We start from the raw sequence: 23,463 nt of genomic DNA, 5'->3' as shown, positions 1-23,463 counted from the left end.
GAGACCTGTTGCGTGGCAGGGTCTACGCAGTCAATGACGGTGTGCTGGGAACCCTTACGCAGCGTATGGGGATGCAGGCTGGCTGTGCGGCATTGCCCCATGAGGTTATAACGCAGCGTTTTTACGGCACCTCTTTATGCTTCACTTTGCGTAGATGCATAAATGCTCACCTAGTGTTACAGCTGCTCACGGCATCCAGCACAGTAACAAGCTGCACGGGCATGTAGCCTGGGAGCAGCGGGCTGGAACACACAGCCCGGGCGTGCAGCGGGCCATGCCATCTGGGTCCGTGCAAGTCATTCTATGATGCTTGCACAACACTGAAATCGCTTAGCGATGCATTTCTCAGGACATAACCCTGTCGTTAAGCAACGCATGACTGTATTTCAAAATAACGAAGATAGTAAATTTGAAATCATACCACATCATATACATGTAGCAAAACATCACATTGTACCCCATGAATGTATATGATTATGATTTGTCAATTAAAAATAATATCAATGTAAAAATTGGGGTGAACACACACAACATAAACCTTCCAGTTGTGTTTTGACCATCACCTGGTAACAGCACCAGGTTGAGGCTAGAGGCTGAATAGTCTGATTTCAGGCCATGCCACAGCGTCTCAGGGTCAGGCAGGTGCCTGGGATTGTGGGCTCAGTGCTGGCCCCACTTTGCACCCTCTGGGTGCTCCTGGCCTGACCCCTCTCTGCCTTCCCTGCAGGTGATTCCCAAGGACTATAAGACCATGACTGCGCTGGCCAAAGCCATCTCCAAGAACGTGCTCTTCGCTCACCTCGACGACAACGAGAGAAGGTAGCTGCCGGGCTGAGGGAGGCTTTGTGGGTTCACTGAGTCACGGGCCATGAATCATGGGGGTGCTCACGGGAGATGCGTGTCACAGCTTTGCGGAAGCGTGGCTCACAGAGCAGGGGCGGCTTCCAGAAATACCGTGCTGTGTGCAACTGGTCCTGCTTCAGGGAGGCGTCCCCTGCTAAACCTCCTAGACAGGCTCGTGGGTCTGATCACCGTGGGCTTGGTGCTTCTGCGTTTTCCCCCACGTGGGGACTTGCCCGCTCTCACTGAGTGCAGCAGACAGGGTTCAGACCCACAGCCCCCACTGCTCCTGCCTGTCCCGGGGATGTGGAGCCCACCCACGTCATAGGTGGTGGCCACTGTGGTCTTTGGGGTCTCAGCGAGCTGATGGATTCCAGGGAGATTCCAGGGAGAGGGAGGACCTGTGAGTTGTGAAGGGCTCGAATGCCTTTTGTGGGAATGTTGTTCATATACATAATTGGAAAAATGAGAAAATTTTGGTAAGACAAGAATAGGAAACGTCCCCTGTCATCTGACTCCTAGAAATAATCCAATAGAATGTTTTGGGGCAGTCTGTAGGGATTGACTTTTGCACATGTTCTAACTCTGTATCTTCACAGAGTGGGGTCTCCGTCTACGTGCTGTTTTGTCACACTGAGGATGTGCCGAGCATCTGTCTTTGTCCGTGCAGATGTGTCGTGGATTGTCCCGTTGGTTTCTGCAGAGTTGCTGTGATCTGGCTGCTTCTGTGCTGTGTATTCTCTGGGCTGTGTATTCTCTGTCCTCAACATTTCCCGGCCGTCCTTGTATGCTCACCCTTGGGAATTCATCCATTTCTTTCTTTTAAGATAAATTCCTTGGTGTGGATGAAAGGGTATATAACATTTAAAAATTCTCTTGCTTTAAAAAAATTTTTTTTAATCAAATTACAACTGTCCATTAGATTAATTGAGCACATTTTGGTCCTGGTCCTACTCAAAATCCAAAGACCTACAAATATACAAAACAGAAGGAGAAAGTGTCTTTATCTGGCTGCACAGGCTACTGTGGGAGGGATCTGGGTGACGCGCCCCAGTGGGGCACCTAGATGTGCTGTCGTGTGTCGCGCTGTGTCCCCAACAGTGCGCCCCCGAAGACCTTCCGTATGAGCAGGAATCTCAGTGGTGCATGGTGTTCCGTTGTGAGGATGAATCAGAGTCTGATAACCTCTCTGCCTGCCAGGGTCACGTAGGAGGCTTCTAATTTCTCACGTTACAATGTTTCCACGAGTAGTAAAGCTCGCCTTTGCCCTCCCCGCAGCAGCGCTGGTGCTGGAGCACGCGTCCGAAACGTCCGCTGGGCTCTCGCCCCAGAGGGCAGGGGGGGGCAGCCCAAAGATGTTGTGCACAGTGGCCTTGGCTCCTGACCACGCACGTCCACGTGGAAAACCCCCACCTCGCCCAGAGCACGCGGCCAGTTCAGGCCGGACTCTCTGGGTCCAGGGTGCCCAGCGAGCACGTGCTGCTCCCCTGGTGGAGCAGCTGCTGGAGTAGCTGGGTGTGGCTGGAGCAGCTGGGAGCCCAGCTGTGCCCAAGCACCTTGCTGGGTCTGTGGCCGCCAGGACCCCAGGCTGGCGTGGCCCTTGAGATGCTCGCCCTGCAGAGGCACTTGGGCGGGACCGAGACACGTGGGGTTCTGTCTGGGCCGGCAGGCAGCCCACACTCCCAGCTTCCCTCTTGCACCCACACGCGCTGAAGAATCCGCGTGTGCTGCGTGTGCGTGGCATTTCTCATCCTGGAGCCCACTCTCCCTTTCAGCTGGGGTGACTTTCCCCAAGCTCTGAAGACACTGGGTATTATTATCTTATTTTACATTCAAGGAAAAACGGTGTCACTTCTCTGAGTGCTTGTAAGGCTCTTCATAAGTTTCTGAGCAAGGCAGTGGCCTGAAATGTTCTGCTCAGGGAGAAGGATTTGGCCTCAGAATTAAAATATACTTTTCAGCCAAGTCCACCCCAAACGAGATGCCAGTGGTTAGTGCCCATCTTGGAAGGTATCCAGGCACTAGCTCGGGGTGGTAGGCCCCCCAAAGATGCCCACGACCTAATCCTGGGGACCTGGACATGTCACCTTGTATGGAACAAAAGGACTTTGCAGATGTGATTAAGGTGAGGATCTTGAAGTGGGCAGGTGACCCTGGATTTCCCAGGAGGGCCCTAAATGCCACCACGTGTCTCCTTGTAAGGGGGAGGCAGAAGGAGGTTTGAATAGACAGAAGAAGAAGAGGCCGTGGGACCACAAAGGCAGAGACTGGAGTGCTGAGGCCACTGGCCAACGAACCTGGCAGCCACTGGAAGGCAGAAGAGATGGGCAATGACCCTCCCCTAGAGCCTCAGGGAGCACAGCCCACCCCACACCCCACTTACACCTGCTAACGCTGATTCTGGACTTCTGGGCTCCAGAACTGTCAAGCAAATCAGCTGCTATTGTTTTAGGCCCTGCTGTGCTTGGTCACAGCAGCCCAGGGACAGCAGGCGTCTACCTGGTGTCCCTGCAGAGAGGCACTAGGTGACTGGAGAGTTGTGTCCAGTTTAACTCGAACTTAAACATCAGTTTTCAATGTAATCTAATGGGTGGTGCATTCACATGGTGCCAGGGGGCCAGAGTGAAAGAGTCATCTACAGTCACCTCTGGACCCCTGCATCTCTGGGCTTGGCCTTCCTGGACACCTCTGCAGTCCCCTTCTGTAGACAGACCCTCCCTGCCCATAGGCAGGGACCACACCAACTAGCTGCCCATTCTTAATGCAGTTTCAAGTCCTCAGGGAAGGGCAGTGACTGACTGGGCCTGGGTCCAGGTGGGCCCAGCCAACTCTTGTGCCAACTAGAAGGACAAAGCACTGTGGCCTGTGGCTGGATTTCAGCTGTGCCCAACGTGCATGACTACAGGTGTCAGGTCCTGGCCCATCATCTGTGCTGGGAGGCGGCCACAAACCAAGGCACCTTGGATATGGGGGAGTTCCTGGGTGCGGCTGGTTGTGACCCCACCAGTCAGCCACTCTGCCTGGAAGACTGATTTCTGTGCTCTGGGCCTCAGTTTCCCTGTCTGCCCCAGCAGGAGGCCAGCCTGTGCTCAGCCCCTCCAGGAGGGCTGCAGGCCTGGGACTTTGGTGCAGGGGGCACATTATTATTTTTATTTATAGTAACAGTGATGATGATCCAAAGTTAACTTCTTCTTGCTCAAATAGTCCCATGTGCAAGAACAGTGCAGTGGGTTGAGCACATCTTAGTGCCTGAACTCAAATGCGACTCAACAGAATTCAAGACAACAAATGCTAATGGAGCATGGCTGTGCCGGGTTCCTGCCCGCGTGTGGCTGCTTTCTAGGGGAGGAGCCAGCCACCCCCCAAGTAAGCACATAAATAGAGAGTGTGCTGTGGAGGACATCGAGAGAGGCCTGTGTGTCATAAAATGGGATGACTTTGCTCAGCGTGGGCATAAACGTGACATTTGGGGTGAGCCTAAAGGTGGCAGCAGCAAGGCCCTTCCAGGCCAGAGCGCAGCAGGGCAGAGGCCCTGTGAGGGGGAGGGTTTAGTGAACTCCCGGCAGCGACAGCTTCATTCAGTCCAGCAAGGACCGTGTGCACCTGCTGTGTACGGGGCGCTGGGGTCATGGGGAACAAAACTTAGCTTGGAGTGGGGCCAGAGAACTGGAAATCTCAGAATTATTCTGGGATTCAAACACCTGTCTTCAAATTTCCAAGGGTTCTGGTTCTTCTTTGTGTTTTACATTTATTTTATTAAAAAAAATTTTTTTTTCAGTTTTGGAGTATCTGAAGATCTGGTGACCCTTTGGATCTCTCTGTCTGGCTGGTTCCCCTTGAAGCAGCCACAGTGGGAGGCAAAGCTCGGGACCCGGGAGTGTCCCGAGGTTTTCCCACCATAGGTTCCCCCTGCGTGAGCTTCTCCCATTACCCCACCCACTGGACGTCTGGCTCCGTTCTGTCATTTGATAGGCCAGGGGTGGCTGAGAGCGGGGCATCAGGGCATCCCAGGTTAGGGGGGCAAGGACGTGCTGCAGAAACGGCAGTTCTGGCGTCCGTTGGCTCAGGCCGAGCCCCTGCCGCGGCGTCCTTGTAGCATCCACGGTGCTACAGCAGCTCGGAGGCCCAGGCTGTCTCAACATGGGGCCACAGGAGGCTGGGGCTGGTCACTGCCTCAACCCAGAAGCGTCTCATGTCACACGAGCTCTCGCTGGGACCGGTCGCTTGGCCTGGCCTGGCTGCAAGGACACTGGCAACCGGGACCCTGGAGTCATTTCCGGGCGCTGTAGGAAGAATGTGGAGTGGGGTTTCGTGAACTCCAGATACTTTCTCGTTCCCGACATCTCTCGTCCGTCCCCAAGTGCAGCGTTTCCTACAAACCCCTGACGAGTGACGCGCGGCCCTGCCTCGGCAGCCTCTGTTGCCATCGTGGCAGATACACATCACATAAAACTCGCTATTTTAACCATGCAATTCAGTGGCATTTATTATATTCACAATGTCATGCGACCGTCACCACTATCTCCAAAATTTTTCATCACCCAAACAGAAACCCTGCACATATTAAGCAGTCACTCCCCGTGTCCCCCAGGAGCCCCTGAGAACCCCCAGCCTGCTTTTTGTGTCTATGGGTTCGCCTAGTCTAGGCATTTCACGTAAGTGGAATCACACAGCATGTGACCTTTTGTGATGGGCCTCTTTCACTGAGCGTGTTTCCGAGGATCATCCGTGTTGTAGCATGTGTCAGCGCATAGCTCCCTTTTTAAGGCCGAGTAGTATTCCATGCGAGGTCACACTCCATTTGTGCATCCACTGTCTGTCGATGCACACGCGGGTTGTTCCCACTTTGCAGTTGCTATGCAACTGGGTGTACAAATGTCCTGTCTTCTGGGTGGGTGCCTGTGAGTGTCATTGCTGGGTCACATGGTACTGCCACGTTTAACTTTTTGAGGAACCGCAGACTCAGCTTCCGTTTAGCTTGACTGCCCCTGGGGCTCCCTTCTGTGCTCAGGCTCAGTCCTCCCAGGACTCTAGGGGCAGCTGTGTTTCAGCCAGGGTCCCCAGATCCCTCGCAGTGTGCAGGCTCCGTGCAGTTTTGATCAGGCTCTTGCTTTAGGTCGACCCGGCCCCCAGTATGAGCAGATCCAGATGCTGGCTCTGGGCCATCGCTGCCGAGTGTCCAGGAAGAACCTGTGCAGGGTCCTGTGCCCTCCCAGGCACGGGAACCATGGCTCCCCCTGCTCTGACCTCCCAGGACCCCAGAGTGAGGCGGACAGAAGCGAAGGAAGCAGATGGTTGGATGAAGAACTCCTCTGTGCGAGGCTGGCTTGGAAAGGAAGCTTCCACACCGGGCATGTGTGTCTGTTCCAGGTCTTTTGTTTTGCACGTAGGAAACTCACTTTCCATGTTGAAACCCTGTTGGGCTCCTGGTTCTGGCTACAGTCGCCAAAGAACCGGTTCCAGAGGGAGAGGCCGGGGAGGGAGGCATTGTCTCTTGACCTTTCACATGATGTCTCCCTGTGCGGCATCCAGATACTTCGCTTTTTCCAGTTTACTAGAAGCTGGGCTTAACAGCTTTGTCTCGGCTCGGCTGCGGTTTGGCGAGTGCAGCAAAATTCCTTCCAAGTGTGCAGGGCGTCTGGCACACCCCTGGCTTTGCGGCTGCCTGCCGTTCCCTCTGCTTCCCCGCGTGGGTAGAAGAAAGTAGAATATTCCTTTGCAAATAAACCCACTTGTGGGATGAGCACACCTTTTTACCTAATGACCCCTCCTTCTATTAATAAATTCAGGTTAGAGACAAATAGCCCCATTGTCCCGGGCTAGATGATTTTGCTGTTGTCTTCCTAGGTTGTACTAGAGATGCTTAAGCTTGGAAAAGGGTGACCATTATGTTTAAACCCTTTTATGTAAAAGAAGGTAATGCCATATGGTTGTGGCCTGCCTTTTCCTCTAGGATGGAGGTATTTCCAGTTGGCCCGTATTGAAGGCTTTCTCTGGGCCTTCGAGCAGTATCTTGTGAGGTGTGTAGTGCTAACCTCGAGGCCTCAGTTTCCTCGCCTGCCCTGCCCAGGCCACATGACTGGTCAGAGCAGAGCCAGGGTTCTAGCCAGAGTTCCTGGGGCTCCCCTGCCGGTGTCCTCTCCCCCCGCCCTGCCCTGCCTGAGGACATTGAGAGTGGGTGCCCCCTTGTTAGTGTGTGTGGGCCCTCGGGTCCTGGGCAGACTGCTGCTGCAGGGAGCTGGCCCTGGCCTGGTGAGTGTCGGGGTGAGTGAGGACCAGGAGAGCCCCGAACACAGAGTTGGCCTGGAGACTCGCACGTGCCCGCACACTCACACAGTCTCACTCACTCTGACAACACAAAATTTAAGGTGCATTAAATCTTAAGAGGGTGAAGGTTACACTGTGTCATTTACAAGTTGTATAATGGCATTCTTGTTTCAGTTTCAGTTTCCTCAACTTTCAAATGAGGGTAAAAAACCTACTTTGAAGGTTGTTGTGAGAACGTAATGTGGTGATGTCAGTGTGTCTCTTATTGTCACCACCACCATCGTCATTGTCACATCACCATCACCATCACTACCATCACCACCATCATCACGATCACCATCATCACCGTGACCATCATCATCACCACGATCACTATGATCACCATCTTCACCATCACCACCATCACCATCATCACCATCATCACCATCACCATCTTCACAATCACTGTCATCACCATCACTATCATCCTGATTTCCATCACCATCATATTCATCATCACCACCATAACCACTATCATAACATCATCACTGTCATCTTTCTGTGGCCTTTTAGCTTGGTGGCTATGTGCTCCCCCGGGAGACTTTTCCATGGACGGTGCTTTGCCCTGGAGGTGGCCCAGCCATCTAGTGAGACTCCACTGCTCCTCAGTGCTGAGTCTGAGGAAGAAGCTGGTAGCCCCAAAATCACACCATGGTGTTATTCTCTGCTCCCCTCTGGGCTGGAGTTAGCAAACAGGCTGCTCTGGGCCTCTGGCACCCACAGTTGGCAGGAAGGTCCCTGGAGGTTGCCTTGTCCCCACCCCAGTGCACATAGGGGAGCTCAGAGGCCCAGCAGAGCAAGGATTGTGGCCCCTCACTCTAGCCCACGCAGCAAGTGTGCCCACACTGGGGCTGGAGCAGGGTGTCCCTGTCCTCTGGGACGGTCCTTCATGGTCCCTCTGCAGAGGGCCTCCCGGGGAGGGTGGGGTGGGGTGCGTGCAGCCTCCTCACATGGTGTCAGCTGCCAGGGCAAAGCAGATTCCAGATTCTTCCTCCAGGCCAGAGATGTGGGCATTCTCAGCAGGTGCCCCAGGTGCACCGGAGCCCTGGGCTGTGCTGGGTGATCAGCTGTCCCAGGGTGTGTCCTGGCCCCCAGGGGAGGTGGAAGCCCTTGGGTTCCATTGGCCCCTCCCAGCCTGCCCTGATTAGGGCGCCTGCAGGGGAGCATCGAGAGCTCCAGGAGCCGGAGCGTGGTAATTAGGAGGCTCCGTGTGTTTGTGGTGCGTTGGGCCCTCGGCTGGGGCCTCATTACCGGAGCCGCCAGACGGGCGGCGGGCGAGGGCACCTCACCCTGGGGCGGCCTTCCTGGCAGCGCCGCCTCTCTCTGCAGCTCTAATTAACACACCGGCCTCTGGCCTGCGCGCACCGCTGGCCCGCGCCGTCTCCTGTTATCTGTCGCTGTTTCTCTTCCTCCCACCCGCGTATCTTTGCAGTCTGTTTTTCCACAAATTGGCTCCGGTCCTCAGGTGATGGAAAAAACATGCCCGTCTGCCGAATTCGCAGGCAGCTGAAGGGAACCGTCTCCCTGCTCCTCCGAGCCTCCCAGCACCCCATCCGTTCTGGCTCGGGCTTTGGGACTTGCTGCTTCCCTTTCGGGCAACGTTAAAAAACAAAATTAGCATTTTGGAAAATGCAGGACCTCGTTTGAAGAGATGCTTAATGGCTTGAACATGAGAAGAATTTGATTTCCATTTTGCACAAAGCCAGGCTTGATCTGGGCAGAGGCGGCCCGAGGTTAGCACATCACCGGCCGCATGAGCTCGGCAGGCTTCAGAAGCCCGAATTCAATGGGAGGCTGAAATCTGGGGCTTTGAAGCTTGCATCAAATGACATGTGCTGTGGCCGGTCCCTGGGCCACTGGCACCCGTGTCTGGTCTCTTCAGAGCTTCCCAGCAGCCCCACAGGGCAGCCGAGCTGCAGAGCGGTAAGCAAGCTGCCCACCGCCGTCCAGCCAGGGGCGGGAGAAGCCCGGATTTGAACCCGCTGGGACGTGGCTGCTCTGGGCTGATCTGCCCGCCACGAAAGCCTGTGCGACTCATTAACCTTCCAGGGAAGGGTGACAACCTTTTTTAAGAGAACAGTATTTTTCCATGTGCCCAGAATTTTCCAGCTAATAAAAACTCCTGTGGCCTGGGTCTGGGTGGAACAGTTCCAGCTCTCTGCAGAGTCTGCCTGAGAGGGTCTCCAGGGCTGGCATTGTCTGAGCACAGGGACTAGCGGCAGTGTGGCCTCCTGCTGTGTCCCATTCCTGGGACGTGGGAGGGCAGAGCCTCGGGCTTCAGCTGGTGATCTGGTGGCCTTTGTGGGTCTTGCCTGTGGCCTTGGTTGTTCGGTGCCATAACGTTTTGAAACTTTTAGAATCGACAGTGTGCAGTCCCCTGTGTGCCACAGCCCCCACGCCCAGCCAGGTCACCTTCTTATGTCGCTGACGAGCCCTGTAGACACGGGAGCTGATATGCCAATGATGTCCTACTTCCATCACCCACTATGTACATGGACCCTGAGGTCTGGAGAAGGTTCTGGGAGGCCCAGCTGCCTTGCTGCTCAGGGGTAGGGAGTGAGGCCATTCTTTAGGAAGGAGGGTGCGGCTGTTTCAAAGCATCAGAAGGTTTAGGAAGGGGGTGGCCAGGCCAGATCTCGTGGCCATTCACTGGGCGAGGCTGCAGTACCCGGCACCCAGGTGGCGGCTGTGGGGGATGCAGGCCCAGGGTTTGGTCATGTGTCTGCTGTGAGCACACGGTGTGGGGTGGGGGGCACAGGTTTGGGCCTGTCGATGTGGGGCCCGGAGGACCCAGGGGTGTCCAGGAAGCAGCCAGCTCACACACGGGCCCTGGTGAGCTGTGATGGATGGATTGTGGGGTGGGCTGGTGTCCCAGAGGGAGCCTGTCAGGGAAGAGACCCCAGGCATGGGGGACCCGAGACCCATGGCTGGGAGGAGCCTCCCCCCTTGCTGTGCAAGGATGCCATCTGGGCGGGGGTCATTTCCCCCAAAGGCTCAAGTCAGGGCCTCGGTGGCCCCAGCACAATACCCTGATAGGGTAGTATCTTTGCTGCTTTGCTTTCCAGACTTTGAATTCCATGAACCATTTTTTTAAATTTGGGGAACTAACGCAGAATGGCCAATTTTTTATTTCGGCAAATAAGAACGCTAAAAATAGCTACCCTCTACTTTCACTATCATTTTATGAAGAGAGGACATCAGAGGCCGAAACGTGGACAGAGCCTTGGCACAGAGGTGCTGCGACGTGAGCACCCAGCCGGCCTGAGCCCACCCCAGCGCCCGTGCCTCCCCGTGCCACACGCCGCGAGCCCGTGGGGAACAGGAGCAATGCCTGTGTTGCCATGGAAACCCTGCTGGGGTGCCGGACGCGGTTGTGTCCAGCCTGGGGAAGGCCCAAATCCACACTGCAGGCCCCTCCGTGCGGAGGCCCTGTCCAGGGCTGTCCCGTGCTGGCGGAGGCCAGCGTCTGCGGATCGTGTCACTCTGATAACCTTTGGGCAGCTCTACAGAGACCCCAGAGCACTTGTGGGGCGTGTGTTACTACCAGGGAACTTACTATTTGCCTTGTGTCACAAAAACCAGTCTGGTGATTCTTTCTTAGCTTAAAATGGCTGCAAGATATACTTTTGAAAAAATAATTTTACTGTGGACAATTCAAAAGTATATGAAGGAAGAGAGACTCGTGTGTGAGCCGCCAGCCCCAGCCACGCCAGGCACCTTCTGTGGGCCTCGCCCTTCTTCCCGCCACGTCCTCCCGGCCTCAGCTGTCACATAGTTTCAGCTGTGAGTATTTCAGTGTAGGATGCTCTTTTTAATCCAGTTTCTTGTCTTCGTGATCACACCGCTTTCCATACACAAGTTGGGGTAGCGCATTTGCCATTCGTGAGCTCAGGCGGAGCTGCTGCCCACGGTTTGGTGTTTCTGAAGCGGGCGCTGCCTTTCGGGTTTGGGGTCCTCTCTGCAGCGGTCAGGAGCTGCTTTAGAGGCAGGCCCCTGTCCTAGCCTCTTGGCTGCAGGCTCGGGTGAGAGTTACACACAGAGCGTCCCTCGTGAGGAGGCAGAGGCTGTAAGAAGAGATGAAAGACACTCCCAAGCCCAGACAATAACTTTCTTCTTGTATTCCAAGCCCAGTGCCGCAGTCCAACCTTTCCTGCTTTACATCTTGTGAGGTGACAGCTGGCTCATGCTTGTCCTTCAAAAAAAGCAACAGTTGCTAAGAGTCCAGCAAACAAAGATGTGCTTTGACTCCCAGGAACAGCTGTGCGAGGGACATACCGCGTCCGTCCGTCAGCTGCTAAATCCAAATATTCAGACTGCTTGAAATGGGCTCCTTAACCCTTTGGTGCCTCTGGGTACTTCCTCCCCTCCCTGTCCACCCCCCATAACTTCATATTTTCTAATGCTAAGAAAATGTTTTCTTGCTTCTTGACTGGAGACAGAAAGTCCTCTGCTTTAATTGAGGCTAAATCTGAGTTATTGAGGGAGAGGAGGTCAGCATGAGTTATTCATTTGTTCATTCTTGTATCCATCCATCCACTCATCTATCCATCCATCTATTTATCCATCCATCCATTCATCCATCCATCTATCCATCCGTCTATCCATTTATCCATCCACCCACCCACCCATCCATCCACCCACCCACCCATCCATCCATCCACCCACCCACCCATCCATTCACCCACCCACCCATCCATCTATCCACCCACCCATCCATCCATCTATCCACCCACCCATCCATCCATCCATCCACCCACCCACCCATCCACCCACCCACCCACCCATCCATCCACCCACCCACCCATCCATCCACCCACCCACCCATCCATTCACCCACCCACCCATCCATCCATCCACCCACCCATCCATCCACCCACCCACCCATCCATCCATCTATCCACCCACCCATCCATCCATCCACCCACCCATCCATCCATCCACCCACCCACCCATCCACCCACCCACCCACCCATCCATCCACCCACCCACCCACCCACCCATCCATCCACCCACCCACCCATCCATCCACCCATCCACCCATCCATTCACCCACCCACCCATCCATCTATCCACCCACCCACCCATCCATCTATCCACCCACCCACCCATCCATCCATCCACCCACCCACCCACCCACCCACCCACCCATCCGTCCATCCATTTACTCATCTATCCATCCATCCATCCATCCATCCATTTACTCATCTATCCATCCATTCATTGACATACTCAGTAAACACTGGTTGTGAGTTTGCTATGTGCCGGGCTCAGGCAAACAGGACCCACAGATGTCACAGTGAGTTGGAGGGGAGAAAATCATTCCTGTTGGTTGCTGCCTCCGTGCGCATATGGAGGTGGATCCGTGTCTTTCATAGGCACAAAAACGGGCTTTCTGACTCAGTGAGAAACCCAAGCACTCACACTGGGTCGGGCCTTGTGCCCCACTGAGCACTCATGTACTCTCTCCTGTAACTCCCAAATGAACCCTCGAGGAAGGATTGCCATTCCTTCCATCGTCCCCTGAGGGAAACTGAGGCTGGGAGTCCCGTCCGGGGCACCTCTCATCTGCTCAGACCCTGAGTGTGGCAGTTGGAGACGCGGTGCTGGGGGAAGCTGTGCTCATTCTCTCATTTAACAAGTGTTTTGTGAGCGTCTCCTTCAAGCCAGACCCTGCTCCAGGGGCTGGAGACCGCCCTGGCCTTCCGGAGCCTCATTCTACAAAGAGTAAACGCAACGGATTGTTAAAGTGCACAACGGAGAAACTGGTAGGAAGTGCCTGTGAGAAACAGCCAGTGCAGGGCATGGGGCTGCACCTTAGAGAGGAGCCTGAGGCCTTGCTGAGAAGGGAGGACTGGGGGGAACCCGAGGAAGAGGCATGAACCAGGCAGGCATCTGGGGAAGGAGCGGTCTGGGCAGCAGGAGTGCAGAGCAAAGGCCCTGTGGTCAGTAGCATGCCTGGCTGTCCAAGAAACAGCAGGGAGGCCACTGAAGCTGGAGCCAAGCTAGTGATAGGCCAGTGATGGGTAGAGGAGACAGAGGAATAGGCAAGGTCTCCCGCTGGGCTCTGGGTCCCCGCAAGGACTTTGGCATTTTCACTGCGATGGGAAGAGTTTGAGCAGAGGACCAGCATGTCAGGACTTACGTGTTTTAGCAGGGTCAGTCTGGCTCTCTGCTAAGGATAGAGGGTAAGGGGACAGAGGTAGAAGTGGAAAATTCAGGGGAGAGGTTATTTTGCTAATGCAGGTGGGAAATGGTGGTGCCTTGGACCAGGGCGATATCACTGGAGTTGGTAAGTGTTTAGCTGGTTTTACATGTATTGGGGAAGGGGCTGTGCCCAGCCTTAGTTGGTCCAGCCATAAGATTTCCTTCAACTGCTGGGCTTCTCTCTTGGTTATGAGATTCCTTGGAGGCAACAGCAATGATGATGATGATGTTGATGTTGTGATGGTGATGATGGTGCTGATGGTGATGGTGATGGTGGTAATGATGACAAATGTGTGATGATGAAGGTGATAATGGTGATTGTGTTGGTGATATGAGGATGATGATGGTTATGACAAATGTGCGATGATGGTGATAGTTTTGATGATGATGATGTTGGTGATGATGATGTTGGTGATGATGATGGTGGTGGTGGTGATAGTGCTGATGGTGATGATGATGGTGATCATAAAATTGATGGTGATTGTGATGATGTTGAGGATGATGATGGTGAAGACATAGTATGATGATGATGGTTATAAAGGTGGTGGTGATGACAAATGTGTGATGCTGCTGCTGATGGTGATGATTATGATGGTGATCATAAAGATGATGGTGGTGAGGATGGTGAGGATTATGATGGTGATCATAAAGATGATGGTGGTGAGGATGGTGAGGATTATGATGGTGATCATAAAGATGATGGTGGTGAGGATGGTGAGGATTATGATGGTGATCATAAAGATGATGGTGGTGAGGATGGTGATGGTTATGATGGTGATCATAAAGATGATGGTGAGGATTATGATGGTGATCATAAAGATGATGGTGGTGAGGATGGTGATGGTTATGATGGTGATCATAAAGATGATGGTGGTGAGGATGGTGATGGTTATGATGGTGATCATAAAGATGATGGTGGTGAGGATGGTGAGGATTATGATGGTGATCATAAAGATGATGGTGGTGAGGATGGTGATGGTGAAGACAAAGGCATGATAACGATGGTTATGAAAGTGGTGGTGATGGTGATGGTAGTGATGATGGTGACGGTGATGATGACAGTCATGATGATGATGGTGGTGATGGAGATGCACACTAATCACAACACCACGGTAGGCATGTGTAGCCCATCTAACCTTTCAGTGAGCTTTCCTGGAAGTCCCAAGATGGGTCTTGTAGTTGACTATCCACCACTGCCGTCCTTCCTGACAGTGTAGCCCCATGTGGTTTGGGGGGGGCATTGAGTCTACTGTGAGCTCTAGGAGTGGAGCTTTAACCCAGTGTAGATGAGCCCATCCATCGATCACTATGAGTAGCCCGGAGAACCCAAGCCTAGGCCCGTCAGCCCCCAGCAGTTCCTGAGGCCCTGCCCAGTGGCCATGCAGCCTGGCTTAGCAAAGGTCCTATGAGACCCAGACAGAGGTTTCTGGAAGGCTTCTTGGAAAGGGGCCTTGCTCTTTGGGAAGAACTGCACTTCTGGAACCAGCCCTCACTTTCCTTCTGGACAGAGCAGGTCGTGGCTTCTGTCTGCACTCTCAGAACTGCAGTTGAGGCCAGCCTTTCGCCCCCCTTGTCAAGGGGAGGCCACTTTTGTCCATCTGGGGTGGATTGTCCCCAAGGTGTAAAAACCTCCAGGCCACCAAACAATAGGATGGCCAAATGCTTCCTATACATAAGGCACTGCGTGTAAATCAATATAATACAAAACTTGCGCAGGGATGTATTTCCAACACAACTTTACTTTTTGATTTATTAATTATTTATCAAAAATGTTAGTGTCTTAACATTTAGTGAACTGTGTGCTAATACTAAAAAAACTCAATCTCAAAGAAAAATTTTAATACTTAGAATCTTGTACTCATAGGGAAAATTTCCAAAAATTGAATATATCTTGTACAAAGAGGCATGGTAAGGAGATCAATAAGGTAATTTTAAGCATGCCCACTTTTATATTAGGGTAAATTCTGTGGCAAAATGGAGTAGAAATACTCATTCAAAGAGAAAAGGAACAATGTAGAAACTCCAACTGTTAAAGAGTTTTTTCCCCCTCCATAATATTCTTGTTTTAAATAGCTGGTGAATGTGTGATGGGTTTATATTTCATTGGCTATATTTAAAAGAGTGATAACAGCAGTTAAAACGTCAACTTTTGCAAGAGGCCAGAAAGCACTCCCTTTTGCAACTCTATAAACTTACAATGAAACATTTTAGGTGCTAACTTAAAGCTCGTGAAGAGGTACATAGTTTCATAAAATCTTTAGGTGACATGTGGGTGGGATCCCTGGTCCATGGTTACAGGTCGTGGATCCAAAGCCCGGATTAAGGACCAATGCAGTGGGAGCCACTGGGGGTCTTGGGGTCCTGGGCAGTGCAAGCACAGGCTGGATGGGTGGTCAGGAGGCTGCCGGGCCTGGGAGAGGTCAGGTGAGTGGTCCTGGCCAGGGGTGGCGCTGACTGCAGATGGGACAGGGGACAGAAAAGGTGATGGTCCCTGGCCAGGCCATTGGGCTTTGCTGAGGAACTGGCCCTGGAGCGGGGGGACAAGGGCTAGGAAGCCTGACCCCAGGCTCGGAGTCAGTGGTGCCCTCCAGTGTGGGGGCGGGACAGGAAGCAGGTGGGGTTTGGCCACCCTGGCTGGACATCTGGAGAGCCCCATCAGGCAGCCAGCTGTGTGTCCCTGGGTGGCCATGTCACCTATAGCTCTGTTTTCTTCCCTTCGTCCAGCCTCCTGGTTCTGTGTCTTTCACCCTTGGGAAAGCCTGGTCTGGGCCCCAGAGCACACAGAGTCGCCCCTGCCAGGCCACCTGCCCCCCAGGTGTGCCTGCTGCACCCCTGCCAGGTCCAGCCCCAGACCCTCGGTCCCTATGCTCAGCTGATGGGCTCTTTGGATTTGAACCTCTTCCCGTTTTGATTGGGCGGGCAGCCAAGGGAAGCATTTAAATCTTGGTTTTAATTTAGTTTGTTTAACACAGCTTATTCTTAATTGCCTGTGCTATGATGACCCCACGGTATGAAGCTAAGCATCTCTCTGAGCAATTTTCTCACAACGCAATTTTACGTGGCTCATCGTGGTTCAGGGGGTCGGGACCGAGAAGGAGGAGGCCATTTCCAAGTGATGCTTTCATGGAAAACAAGGTTTAATTGTGTGGAAATAACGATGATTCCGCATGCAGCTCCATTAGGGAAAGTGCTTTGCTCTTCCTTCGGTAAGTTCATAGCTGCTGTTAGCCAGTGCCCAAGAAGGAGGAAAAACACCTTCTGTGTCTTCCGGCCCCACCGTCGGGCTGCTAGGCACTTAGAACCGTGGAAGCAGAAAGTTCATGAATTTGGATCTCCCCACGTTCGGGTTTATGCACCAACATCCAGAGGCACTGAAGTTGTTCTCTTAGAAAAGAGAGTCTGCGGCTGAGGTGGGGGGATGTTTAAGCTGCGAGGAGCCAGGTTCTCAGGCCACCTGCCTAGTGAACTTGGCCTTGCATCGGCCTCTGCCCTTTCCCAGGGTTCACCTGTGGACAGGTCACTCCCCGGAGTCTCGGGCTCATCTGTCTTGTGGGACCATAATGGCGACATCCCCGGGTTCTGCTGTGGGGCGTGGATGAGATGACGTTTGTGAAAGTTCGCAGAGCCCTGTGGTTCGCCGTGGACTCACCTGGGAGTGTTACTGACTCCAAACACTGTGAAGGTGTCTCCTGGCCTTTTGGGTCATGGAGGTGAATTCTGTCCTGCCTGTCATTAGGCATCCGTCAGTTCCTTCATGGGTCTAGCCAGCAACGTGCCACCCTGGATGGCCGGGCCGCTGGTGAGAAAGAGACACGCCCCCTCCCCTGTTCCTTTAGCCAACGGGGAGTCACCACACTGTGTTTCTTAAGACGAACTAGAGAATTCTGATAGTAGAGTGGATTAGATTGATGTTTCTTCCAGGAAAGCTTCGAGAGTTCTTAAAAGCATGCGTGGGCTTCGGTCTGGCTGCGAGACGCCCTGATCTCCCCCTAACTCCTCGCCTGCCTCTGCGGCTCTTTGCTCCTTTCTGTGGGGGAGGGAGGAGCCCAAGGCTTGGGCTCTTGCACTGTCCCCACTGTCCCTGCTGCCTCCCGGTGACCTTGGGAGGGTGGTGCCCTCTCTGGCCTCGTGAGGGGCGTGGAGGGAGGAGGTGGGTGGAGGAGGTGTCTTGCCAGATTTCTCATCTGCGTTTCTAAATCAGGGATCCGCAGTGAATCACAGGGCCTTTCACCGTCATTTGTCCAAACTGCACCTTATTTATAGAGGCTGGAACAAGGGCTCACTGCGGAGGAGAGGCTTGTCCTTGGTCACCTCTGTGGGTCACCTCCCCACAGAACCGTGGGCGTGACTCCTGGCAGGCTCAGGGCTCAGCCCTGTCACATCTGGGGACCTGCCAGCCAACGCACCTGCCCGCTCCAGCCTCTTCCCGGCTGGCTTCAGGCTTGGGCCCTTTGCTGGGTTACTGAGCTGCCCCCAGGCCCTGGTGGGTTGAAAATCTACCCCATTGTGGGTCCGAAGGCAGACCCTTGACTCCTGAGGCTGAGTAGAGCTTCAGTGAGGGGCACCCTGGTGGCTGGGGCTGGCCCCTTGTCAGTGCCTGGAGCCTCCCTGGCAACAGCAAGTGGTGCTGGGGCCCAGAGTCACCTTCCTGGTGGGCTTTCACGGCACCCCGACATAAGAGCACACGACAGAGAGGGCTCCCGGGGAGACCCTGTTGGTATGAGGGGGTGGTCTGTGCATTCAGGAAGGATTCAATCCCATTTCCACTGTGTGTGCCTCAGTTTCCAGCACCACACAGTGTGGGGAGGGGCACAGGAGCCAGGGAGTGGGTGAGTCCCACAGAATTTTAGGACTGTTGTGGACATTTCAAGGATTTCTTGGACCATGGAGTTGTTCTGCTGTCTGAGAGATCACTCTCAGCCCAGGTTCACTTGCCTGCATGGGCGTCTGCTGTGCTGCCCACTAAACAAAGAGCCAGGGCCTCCCCATGAGTTTACTGGTGTGTCATCTGTCTGCAAGGTGAGGACCCCGGCCCAGCGGTGCGTGGCGTATAGCAGCTGCCCCAGCGTTGGTGGTGCAAGGCAGCCACCCTTTCGCTGTGCTCGCGGGTTTGTGGGTGGGAGTTCAGGCAGGGCGTGTTGGGGATGGCTTGTCTCTGTCCATGATGCTGGGAGCTCGGCTGGAAAGACACACATGGTTGGGTGACTTGTGGGGATTGCAATGGTCTGCAGGTGTCTAGGGCCCAGCCTGGGAGACCTGAGTCCCTCGTGGAGCGTCTGCACCTGGCTTGGGCTTCCTCAGAGCGTGGCGGCCTCAGCAGAGTCAGACTGCAAGAGCTAGAGTTCCAGCTAAGCAACGTGGTGGTGGTGGGGGGGGTGCTGCTCTTGTGACTGAGCTGCGTTGAGACTGCATCTCCACTGTTTCCTCCCCTCGGGGGTCAGGGGCCAGGTCTCATCCTGTCAGGACCCCTGTGCCCCGCCGTGCAAGCACTCAGTAAAGTGTGTCCTGGGAGATGGAAGGTGTGAGTAAATCTTGCAGTGTTTTTGGTCCAAAATTGTAAACGTAAATTGTTGTGCTGTGCGGTTTGAAGGTAGCATAGAAGAATGACTGAATATAGTATCAGGAAGTTTAAAATAAAAGACAGTTTTCCTCTTTCTCTTTTGAGTCCAATTATTTTCAAGCTAATTATGATAACATTTATACTAACAGCCAGGATACTTCACTGAGGACCGGCCGTGTGCCAGGGGCCGTCACGGGATCTTCATACACATTATTTCATGTAACCCACTCAGCATCCCAGCGAAGTGTAGGGTTCTCATTATACAACTTTTACAGAAGGGAAACTGAGGCTCGGCTTCCTGCTTAAGTAACTGCTCAAGATAGATGTGCAGGACTGGGATTTGAAACTGGGACAGCCCCACCGTCCGCTCCCTGTCCCTGTTGAGGGCAACCGAGTTTGTGCCGCCTGACAAACCTGCAGCTTTTAGGAACCAGGGTGTGGACCGGAGTCTTGTGGTAGGAGACAGAATCTGTTTGTTTCTTAAACAGCTTTATTGAAGTATAATTCACATGTCATAACATTCACCACGGTAAGTATACAATTCAATGGCTTTTAGTCAGTTTACAGAATTATGCCACCATCACCATGATCCACTTTTAGGACATTTCTATCACCTCAAAACATTCTCTGTGCCTGTTTGTAGCTAATCCTCCCTTCCGCCCTGGTCCACACTACCAATCCGTTTGCTTTTTTCTGGGCATTTGAAATAAAGGGACTCGTATAATATGTGGCCTTTTGTGTCTGGCTTTTTCACTTAGCATCGTGTTTTTGAGTTTCCTCCATATTTTAGCATGCTTACATACTTCATTCCTTTTTACTGACAAGTAATATTCCATATGAACTTACCATATTCTACGTCTCTGCTCACCCCTCATGAACACTGGGCTGTTGTCAGTTTGGGGCTATTATGAATAATAGTGCTGTGAATGTTCTTGTACATGTCTCTGTGTGAATGTAGGTTTCATTTCTCTTGGGTAGATTCCCAGGAGTGGAATTGCTGGGTCATTTGTTAACTTTGGGTTTAACTTTTTAAGAAATTATCTATTTTCCAAAGTGGCTGCACCATTTACAACCCCACCTGCAGTGTATGTGGGTTCCCCTCTCCACAGCCTGGCTGGCGTTTTGTGATGTCTTTAATTTGATGGCCGTCATCTGGTGGGCGTGAAGGGTGTCTCATTACGGTTTGGATTCATATTTCCCTGGTGCCTAATGAGGTTGTGCACCTTTTCATGTGTTTCTTAGCTGTTTCTACATTTCTCTGATAAAATGTCTGTTCAGATTATTTGCCCATTTTAAAATTGGGTTCTTGGTCTTGTTATTATTGAGTTGAGAGTGTTCTTTATATATTCTGGCTACAAGTCCTTTTTCAGATATACAGTTTGCAAATATTTTCTCCCCGTTTGTGGGTTGGTCTTTTCATTTTCTTCATGGTGTCTTTTGAAGCATAAAAGTTTTGAAAATTTGAATGAAGTTGAATTTATCAATTTTTAATTTTTTCAATCATACGTTTGTTACGCTACCTAAGAACTCTCTGCTTAACCGACATTAATGAAGATATACTCCTATTTTGTCTTATAAAAGTTTTATAGTTTTAGCTCTTACATTTAGGTCTGTCGTCCTTCTGGAGTTTCATTTAGTGTGCAGTGTGAAGCAGCTAAGTTCACTTTTCTTATGCGAGTGTCCAGTTGTCCTAGCACCGTTTGCTGAAAACACTATTCTGTCCTCATTGAAAATTCTTGGCACCCTTGTCAAAAATCAATTGACCACAAAGTTAAGCATTTATTTCTGGACTCTCAACTCTATTCATTTGCTCTCATGCCCTTCGTTGTGTCAACACTGGATTACTGTGGCTTTAGGATAAATTTTGAGCTCAGGTTGGGACAGTCCTCTGCTTTGTCCTTTTTCAAAACTGTCCTGACTCTTTCTAGCTGCCTTTGCATTTCCATGTGAATTTTAGAATCAGCTTGTGAATATCTATTTTAAGAGCCTGCACTGAATTTATAGATCAGTTTGATGTAGAACTGCCGTCTTGTCAATACTTAGTCTTCTAGGTCATAGCTGCGAAATGTCTCTCTGTTTATTTAGATCTTTAATTTCTCTCAGCAACACTTTATAGTTTTCATTGGACAAGTCCTGCACTTCTTTGGGTAAATGCTTTCCTCTGTGTTTCATCCCTTTCCATGCTATAGTGAAGAAGAACATTCTTAGCCGAGGCAGGCTGGCTTTGGCTTTGAAGAGGGGTCTCTGGTGGGCGGGGTGTCTGGCCTATGAGGAGGGAGCCCCATGTGTGTCCAGGAGACCCCTCGGCGAGGCAGGTGGGCTTCATGCACGAGGAGCCTGGGCCTTTGCCATGCTCACTTCTCCTGTCCTGAGGCCCTCGAGGGGGTGGCCTGTCAGGACAACGAAGCGTGTGGTCTGCAGCCCGGGGAGCCGAATGCGGTCTCCAAACTGATCTTTAATTATGTGAGGTGTGTTCACCACTTCAGCAAGATGCCTCTGGGACCAGTTTGGGGGAAGAGCGATTCCACAGCTAAACATTAGCCGAGCTGTTTACCTGGGCACGGGGCTGAAATTTAAACTGAAATGTGCCAGGTCAAGGAGCTCACAGGGGTTTCCAAAGATATTTTAGGCTTTCACTCACAGCTTCCTTCCACGGCATTCATTGAGTGCCTGCTGTGTGCCTGTGCTGGCCCGGGCCGCGGCACGCAGGCACTGCCAGTGTTTGCAAGCTCAGTGGGTACAAGGTCCCCACCCAGGGCCTTCTCCTCCAGGGGAGGCCGGGTAAGAACAAGGGAAGCATGACAGGAACAGAACAGACCCTTCTTTGTCATGGACTTAAGACACTGCAGGAAACAAGCCGAGGGTGTCCGTGCTGAACTCTGCCCGTGTGGTCACATCGTCAAGTGTAAGGTTGGCTTCTCCCTGTTTTGGCATCACCCTTCCCATTGCTTCGCTCTTTATTCTTTGAAGGTGCACTGAAGATTTATAAATATCAGGAAGAATGAATTTTTTCCTTAGTTTTAAAAAATGTACAAAGCATTTTGTTAAAATAATTTTAATGAAGCATACTGTGAAGCCGTTGTCCAAGTTGAGAGCCAGACCCTTGTGCCTGCTTGGCTGGAGTTTGATACGACAGCCCAGGGACCCCGATGGGACCACGCCCTCTGCCTTCCCCAGGAGTTAACATCATTTTGGGGAACTGTCTCCTGCTTTGCTTTATAATTTTGCCAGGTGCGTATGCATCCCTGAGTGATGCATGTGTTCTTGAGTTTGCCTGTTTTAAAACTTTACATAAATGGAATCATCCTGTTTGTATTTGCTATGACTTACCTCTTGTTCATCATTATCTTTTGAGGTTCATTTACATTGAAGAGTGTAGCTGCAGTCGATTCATTTTTTTTTTTTTTCTATTGAGGTCAAACTGACATAGCACAAAACTAACCATTGTAAAGTATACAGTTCAGTGGCATGGAGTGGTATGAAGTGCATTTTGTGCAACTGTCCCCACTATCTAGTTCCCAGACCTTGTCGTCACCACCAAAGGAAACCCCGTCCCCATTGGCAGTCACTCCCAATCTCAGCCCCTGCAACCACAAATCTGCTTGTTGTCTGTGGGTGTACCTGCTTCTGCTACTTCATATACATGGAATCATGCTGTATGTGGCCTTCGTGTCTCACTTCTTTCAATTTGCACAATGTTTCTAAGGTTTGTCCTTGCTGTGATGTGTGTCAGTGTCTCATTCCTTTTTACAGCTGCAGCACGCTCGATGGCATGGACAGACCACGTTTTGTTTGTCATTTCATCTGCTGACGGACACTGGATTGTTTCCACACTTGGCTGCTGTGCATAAAGCCGCCGTGAACATGCGTGTGCAGGTGTTGGTCTGAGTGCCTGTTTTGTGTGTACCTAGGAGTAGAATCCAGAATGCTGGATCATATGATAATTCTATGTTTAACCTTTTGAGAAATCATCTCATTCATTTTTACTGTGTATAGCGTTTGATCATTTGAGTATGCTGTGCTTCAATGACCTGTTCTACTGGCGATGGCATTTGGCTAGTTCCTGGTTTTGTGTTGTAAACAGGGTGCTGTGAACACCGAGGCATGTGTCCTAGTGCACGTGATTTCTCTAGGTGCACAGCCGGGTGTGCACTTGCCATGTTGTAAACTTCGCATCTTTGAACTGTCTTCAGTTCACACGGCAACGCTGCAGTATGTCCCAGGGTGGCTCAGCTAAGTCTCACCCCAGCTGTTGTGTAGCTGCTGCTTCTCCACAGCTCATTGCACTTCTTGGCTGTCATTTTGCATAGTGCAGTGCCGTCTCCTTGTGGTTTCAACTCGCATTTCCCAGACGACTCATAGCATTGAGCATCTTTTCATATGTTTATTGCCCATGCATGTCTTTTGCTCATTTTAGTATTGGGTTTTTTGTTTTTTTCTAATTCATTTTAGGAGTTCTTTATGTATTCTAGATTTTAAACTTCCATCTGTTTATATTTTGCACATATGATGTCCCAGTTTGTGTCTTGTCTTCATAGTCAAGACTATGAACA

General features: G+C 52.0%; 1 protein-coding gene across 3 annotated transcripts in view; it reads left to right on the top strand.

Annotated features, from left to right (window-relative positions):
- PRKAR1B (protein kinase cAMP-dependent type I regulatory subunit beta) overlaps positions 1–23,463 on the top strand; it is a 133,207-nt gene that overhangs the window by 24,754 nt on the left and 84,990 nt on the right. For all 3 annotated transcript variants that reach the window (XM_012759094.2, XM_012759093.3, XM_075995219.1), the window contains one exon: positions 728–819. In XM_012759094.2, the coding sequence (XP_012614548.1) occupies positions 728–819 (92 nt within the window). The remainder of the gene's footprint in view (positions 1–727; positions 820–23,463) is intronic.

Source organism: Microcebus murinus, chromosome 19 (genome assembly GCF_040939455.1).
Source record: "Microcebus murinus isolate Inina chromosome 19, M.murinus_Inina_mat1.0, whole genome shotgun sequence".
NCBI lineage: Eukaryota > Metazoa > Chordata > Mammalia > Primates > Cheirogaleidae > Microcebus > Microcebus murinus.
Note: the sequence above shows the minus strand (reverse complement) of the source record. Positions and strands in the feature narration are given on the sequence as shown.